The 6,519-nt window shown below is 36.4% G+C and overlaps 2 protein-coding genes across 4 annotated transcripts; one reads left to right on the forward strand and one right to left on the reverse strand.

Moving 5' to 3' along the window:
• Positions 1-29: 29 nt before the first annotated feature.
• On the reverse strand, positions 30-1,612 carry LOC108757744 (replication protein A 70 kDa DNA-binding subunit-like). 3 transcript variants are annotated; one of them, XM_018502280.1, is made up of 5 exons: positions 1,245-1,606; positions 1,172-1,184; positions 473-491; positions 241-401; positions 30-139 (listed from the first exon to the last, which is right to left on the reverse strand). In XM_018502280.1, exons 1-4 carry the CDS (start codon positions 1,272-1,274, stop codon positions 299-301), a joined length of 165 nt encoding a protein of 54 aa, XP_018357782.1. In that variant the 5' UTR covers positions 1,275-1,606; the 3' UTR covers positions 30-139; positions 241-298. The 3 variants fall into 3 exon arrangements, 2 of the variants coding, with proteins under 2 accessions (XP_018357782.1, XP_018357781.1); XR_001939919.1 differs by lacking the exon at positions 30-139 and having other exon boundaries at positions 333-401; positions 473-622; positions 1,245-1,612; XM_018502279.1 differs by lacking the exons at positions 1,172-1,184; positions 1,245-1,606 and having other exon boundaries at positions 473-774.
• Positions 1,613-4,246: 2,634 nt separating this feature from the next.
• LOC108757743 (replication protein A 70 kDa DNA-binding subunit-like) lies at positions 4,247-5,772 on the forward strand. The gene is made up of 5 exons (XM_018502278.1): positions 4,247-4,500; positions 4,561-4,608; positions 5,064-5,272; positions 5,344-5,504; positions 5,606-5,772. Exons 1-4 carry the CDS (start codon positions 4,471-4,473, stop codon positions 5,444-5,446), a joined length of 390 nt encoding a protein of 129 aa, XP_018357780.1. The 5' UTR covers positions 4,247-4,470; the 3' UTR covers positions 5,447-5,504; positions 5,606-5,772.
• The last annotated feature ends 747 nt before the right edge of the window (positions 5,773-6,519 follow it).

Here is a 6,519-nt window from a genome sequence, read left to right on the forward strand (position 1 = left end):
ACAGATCCATAATTTACATAGAACTCTCTCTCTCTCTCTCTCTCTCACTTGTTTTGGTAAGGGCTTAATGCTGCGATTGGCGTAGTGTATATGTCAGAAGAGGCTTGATTATTTGAAGTACCATTTCTGATTGAACCATCTATAAATACAAAAATTTTGTTACATACCAAAGTATCACAAATCTAAATTAATTGATAATTTATTCTAAATACAGTTGACACACATCAACAATATACTTACTTTGGTAATGTGCAGTTGTGGCCTTAGATGTAGATGTAGACGTAGACGTAGACGTAGATTAAAGCTCTGGCTTCATTTCTATTTTAGTCGGATTACCTATTTTGTTTCCGACTTGATCGCCAGAAACCAATACTTCAATATCCAATATGTACATAACGTGTCTAATAGAATAAAATTTGATGCTTGAATTATTTATATACTTAAATGTATAAATAAGAAGATGAAATAGTACTTGTCTTTGCTGAAGTCCGCTGGAATCATGAAATACTTAGTTATTTTGCAGATCGCATAATCATTCAAAATATTCTCTGTGATCAGATTGTTCAATTGAATGTTCAACATCGTGAATGAGTGTAACTTCTGTCCATCAGATATCAGCAATCTGAATCGATCAGTACCAAAACCATCTTTATTTGCATTTCTTGACAGTTTCTCGTAACTGTGCAAAATTACGCACATTATTTAAAACTCTATTTCCTAAAAAGCTACAAGACAGAATCCTTGCTATAAAGGTACTGCGAAAGAGCTTAACCTTTTGTACATACGACTTGGTCAATCATATCCTATACATTTCTTTTCTTCGAAATATATGTATAGAATTAATTTTTTTTTAAACAACGAAAATTAACCCAGAATACAAATGACCCGTCACATATAATAAAAGTTAATTTTTGACAATAAAAATGAGTTTAACATAACAGACTCATGACACATGTCACATCAAAGTATGACAAACTTTATATTTTTCAATCTATAATCCAAATAAAAGCAACAGGAGCAGCGTCACTTCCCTAACCTGGATGTTGCTAGCTATAAAAGTCATGTTTTCAAAATAAACAATTTCGATTCGCAAAGATATAACTGATCAGATTCTGTCAAATTATTTCCGCACTCACCAATACTTGAAGAATTGGGTTAGGGGCATATATACCTCGAATGGTTTTCTGAAACAATAAAGTCTTAATGTTAAACAGCGCAATATATAGAAACTTCGAAAGACTTACCTCCAATGCTCCTTCCGTTAAATTGTACATGATTGCGGTTTATTATTATCAGCACGGCCGTAAGAGTCTATCAATTTCTTATCGAAACAGAGAGCTTTCGCAAAAAAGTTCCAAATCTTGACGATCACGCACAATAACGCTTGCCCCTCTTCGCTACGTTTTACTACGTTCTAGCACGTTCTAGTCCGTTGTTCTACTGTTTCCCGCCGAATAGATGACTTTTCACTTTGGCTGCGTTTAATGATGCGAGTCGTGGGAATTAAGAACCATGAAATACTTCTCTCAACACTACCCATTCTCAATCATTACGCATGCGTGCGTAACATGTCCCAACTGCACCACCTTCTGAGGTGAAGCAAATAGAGCATGCTCTTAATTGATCCATGGGGTATGCTCTAATGTGACGCGAACATCTAATTGCCATATTGGTTCCGGTGACGCGAACGTATTGGAGCACGTTGGAATGAACAGGAGCATATTGGAGCGTGCGACGCGAACAAACCTCTAGATAACAGAGATGCGACGTTGAAGGGTATAGTCTGATTGGCTGTCTAAATGACGTTATTAGAGCGCCATTTTAACTCATTACTGCGTATAATTAGAGTCCTAAAATTATACTTTCTTCTTTTTCTAACAATTTAACTTTCCTCACGTAATGCATCAGCTGTCGTCAGCTTATAAAGGTACCTTTTCATGCCGACCCTCGACGTTCATTTTCGGCGTCAAAATAAGTCACGTGATAGAAATTGACGAATATCAAGGGTCAATTTTGTTCTTGTGAATTATTTTGACGCTGAAAACAACTGAAAACGAGCGTCGAGCGTCAGCATGAAAAAACACCTTATGGCCCGTATTCAGAACGCGCTTTTATCGATAAAAGCGCACTTTTATCTCTGAAATTCTATAATATGCGTGACGTAAAGTATGGTATGTTAGCGTGCTAACATCGTCGTAAGCGCGTTCTGAATATGGGCCTATGGCTATAAGTACTTATACTGAATTAAAATGGCGATGACGACCTAATCCAACCAACGCAATGTCGCATCTCTGGTATCTAGGCCTCTAGTCTATAGGTGCGTTCCGTACCACAGACTTCTATATATACTACTAGACTGCTAACTCGTTTGAAAAAGTGGACCCCAATTTCGATGTGCATTATACGCATGCGTCGAGAACCGCACCGCGTGACCCGTGCGACACATGCGCATACAATCGATGCGTTTTTGCATGAAACGAAGAAATCTGGCAAAAAAATTGTCGCTCTGCCTCGCGAACCGAGATATGAAGCGTAAGCGTTAAAGTGAATTTATTTTTAAAGTAATGAATTTCGTGGCTGTGAGATTTCCTAACCTACATAGTTGTCAACTTTAAGGCTAAATATCTCGGTTCGCGAGGCAGAGCGACACTTTTTTCTCCCAGATTCTTTCGTTTCATGCAAAAACGCATCAATTGAGTAAATTTTTATAAAAAATTGAGGTGAAGGGGTCTTCTTAACATTACTTACGGCTACAATATGGCTATTCGCATCGATTGTATGCGCATGTGTCGCACGGGTCACGCGGTGCGGTTCTCGACGCATGCGTATAATGCACATCGAAATTGGGTTCCACTTTTTCAAACGAGTTAGCAGTCTAGTAGTATATATAGAAGTCTGTGTACGGAACGCACCTATAGACTAGAGATACCAGAGATGCGACATTGCGTTGGTTGGATTAGGTCGTCATCGCCATTTTAATTCAGTATAAGTACTTATAGCCATAAGGTGTTTTTTCATGCTGACGCTCGACGCTCGTTTTCAGTTGTTTTCAGCGTCAAAATAAATCACAAGAACAAAATTGACCCTTGATATTCGTCAATTTCTATCAAGTGACTTATTTTGACGCCGAAAATGAACGTCGAGGGTCGGCATGAAAAGGTACATTTATAAGCTGACGACAGCTGATGCATTACATGAGGAAAGTTAAATTGTTAGAAAAGAAGAAAGTATAATTCTAGGACTCTAATTATACGCAGTAATGAATTAAAATGGCGCTCTAATCACGTGAATTAGACAGCCAATCAGACCATACCCTTCAACGTCGCATCTCTGTTATCTAGGCCTCCAAAGCTGGTTCTACAATAATCGCAGCGCAGCATCGCAAGTGTGTCGCAAGCGTTGCGGTCCAATCAGAGTCGAACCAGCTTGATGTTTATTGGACTGCAATGCTGCGATGCGACTAATGTAGAACCAGTTTAATACAGGCTACGGTCCACTTATAGGCCCGTCTACAATACACGGAGTAAGAAGTAAGAGTAACGCGGGGAGCACAGACTCTTGCATAACGCATAACATATGAGGCATAAGAAATTGAACCAACCAGAGTTCTCTATTACATGGAAGGGAAAGAAACGGAGAACTTCGATTGGTACATATTCTTATGCATTATGTGTTATGCGTTATGCAAGAGTCTGTGCTCCCCGCTTAAGGGTATATCACACAACTTGCATAGCCGCATAAACGTATGCATAAAGAAAATTACCTAATCATGTTTCTCCTATAGAGACGCACGTAAAGTGTGATTGGATAATTTTCTTTATGCATACGTTTATGCGACTATGCAAGTTTGTGTGGATATACCCTAAGAAATTGACCAATCACAGTATATTATTCTTCTCACATTCGACTGTGATTGATCAGTTTCTTACTCTTACTTCTTACTCCGTGTACTGTAGACGGGCTTTAATGCTACGGGAGGATCCCGTTTGCCTACGGTTCTGATTGTACACACCACTCATATCAACTGGTGCCTAGTAATTTTTTACTGTTTTGCCAATGAGATTATTTTATTTTTAAATTGGCCAATCAGCGATACATGTGTGCAATATGCGTTGTGTGCAATCGGAGCCCTCCCTTTCGAAGCGTTTGTAACGCCAAGTGGACCGCTCACCGCACCAACAGTGAATTTTCTCATCGCGGTACTTTGTTAATCTAGTGACTTTACTGTATGGGCATAATTCCCACGACTAGCATCATTAAACGCAGCCGACTGCCGAAGTCATCTATTTGGCGGGAAACAGTAGAACAACAGACTAGAACGTAGTAAAACGTAGCGCTGCGAAGAGAGGCAGGCTAAGGCAAGCGTTATTGTGCGTGATCGTTAATTTGGAACTTTTTTGCGAAAGCTCTCTGTTTCGATAAGAAATTGATAGACTCTTACGGCCGTGCTGATAATAATAAACCGCAATCATGTACAATTTAACGGAAGGAGCATTGGAGGTAAGTCTTTCGAAGTTTCTATATATTGCGCTGTTTAACATTAAGACTGTACTGTTTCAGAAAATCATGCAAGGCATACGTGTCCCTAACCCAGTTCTTCAAGTATTGGTGAGTGCGGAAATAATTTGACAGAATCTGATCAGTTATATCTTTGCGAATCGAAATTGTTCATTTTGAAAACATGACTTTTATAGCTAGCAACATCCAGGTTAGGGAAGTGACGCTGCTCCTGTTGCTTTTATTTGGATTATAGATTGAAAAATATAAAGTTTGTCATACTTTGATGTGACATGTGTCATGAGTCTGTTATGTTAAACTCATTTTTATTGTCAAAAATTAACTTTTATTATATGTGACGGGTCATTTGTATTCTGGGTTAATTTTCGTTGTTTAAAAAAAAATTAATTCTATACATATATTTCAAAGAAAAGAAATGTATAGGATATGATTGACCAAGTCGTATGTACAAAAGGTTAAGCTCTTTCGCAGTACCTTTATAGCAAGGATTCTGTCTTGTAGCTTTTTAGGAAATAGAGTTTTAAATAATGTGCGTAATTTTGCAGAGTTACAAGAAACTGTCAAGAAATGCAAATGAAGATGGTTCTGGTACTGATCGATTCATGTTGCTGATATCTGATGGACAGAAGTTACACTCATTCACGATATTGAACACTCAATTGAACAATCTGATCACAGAGAATATTTTGAATGATTATGCGATCTGCAAAATAACTAAGTATTTCATGATTTCACCGGACATCAGCAAAGACATGTACTATTTCATCTTCTTATTTATACATTTAAGTATATAAATTATTCAAGCATCAAATTTTATTCTATTAGACGCGTTATGTTGATATTGGATATTGAAGTATTGGTTTCTGGCGATCAAGTCGGAAACAAAATAGGTAATCCAACTAATATAGAAATGAAGCCAGAGCTTTAATCTACGTCTACGTCTACGTCTACATCTACATCTAAGGCCACAACTGCACATTACCAAAGTAAGTATATTGTTGATGTGTGTCAACTGTATTTAGAATAAATTATCAATTAATTTAGATTTGTGATACTTTGGTATGTAACAAAATTTTTGTATTTATAGATGGTTCAATCAGAAATGGTACTTCAAATAATCAAGCCTCTTCTGACATATACACTACTCCAACCGCAGCATTAAGCCCTTACCAAAACAAGTGAGAGAGAGAGAGAGTTCTATGTAAACTATGGATCTGTTTTTTATTTTAATAAATAATAAACCGTGGATTGATTTAAAAGATAACTTTCGGTTATAAATGGCTTTTTCCACGTGCGCAGGATTGAAATAGCGAATTCTTATTAAAAAATTATTTCTATTTTACTCATCTTAATGATACATAATTAATGATAAATAGACGTTTCGGTCTGTCATCAGACCATTCTCAATATTAAACAAATAATGCATAAACCAAACCTATAGCAGTACTTCGATACATATTCTAACTTATCTCACAACATATATTCGCTTTTTTCGGTATTACAGTTATATACATTTCCTCACGCAAGATTTTAAAATCTAACAATTAATCCTATAATAGGTGAATCGTCAAATTCTGTCATTATTATAATGTTTGCACTACATGTGCTATGCTTTGATATACGATAGAAATTTCCTCGTGACTGAGATGACAGCTTCCTCTCTTTAAACACTTCGATATCATCCGTACGTGCATCGCTGAACTACCAATCTTAGATGTCAATAATTGAACCAAAGAACTTCCTCATTCTAGTCAACATAATAAATTAAAATAAAACTAATGATTCTAGTTAACAATAATAAAATTAGATTAAAGCAAATTGTCAATTGTAAGAACAAGAATTAATATATTATATATTCTAGTCAACACACATAATAAATTAAAATAAAACTTATTGATTCTAGTTAACATAATAATTTTCAATAAAAGTAAAAAGTCAATTATAAAAACAAGAATCACTATTATGATTACCTCCGTTAAAACATTTAATCCAGAATAGCAG

The sequence above is a fragment of the Trachymyrmex cornetzi genome, unplaced genomic scaffold (assembly GCF_001594075.2).
Source record: "Trachymyrmex cornetzi isolate Tcor2-1 unplaced genomic scaffold, Tcor1.1 scaffold147, whole genome shotgun sequence".
Taxonomy (NCBI): Eukaryota; Metazoa; Arthropoda; class Insecta; order Hymenoptera; family Formicidae; genus Trachymyrmex; species Trachymyrmex cornetzi.

Excerpts from the sequence above, each read along its gene's own strand:
- LOC108757744 (XM_018502279.1), bottom strand. The coding sequence starts at position 699 with ATGTGCGTAATTTTGCACAGTTACGAGAAACTGTCAAGAAATGCAAAT. Across the intron at positions 402-472 it reads GCGGACTTCAGCAAAGACAA|ACACGTTATGTACATATTGG; the intron begins GTACTATTTCAT and ends TTATTCTATTAG.
- LOC108757743 (XM_018502278.1), top strand. The coding sequence starts at position 4,471 with ATGTACAATTTAACGGAAGGAGCATTGGAG. Across the intron at positions 4,501-4,560 it reads TAACGGAAGGAGCATTGGAG|AAAATCATGCAAGGCATACG; the intron begins GTAAGTCTTTCG and ends GTACTGTTTCAG. Across the intron at positions 4,609-5,063 it reads ACCCAGTTCTTCAAGTATTG|AGTTACAAGAAACTGTCAAG; the intron begins GTGAGTGCGGAA and ends GTAATTTTGCAG.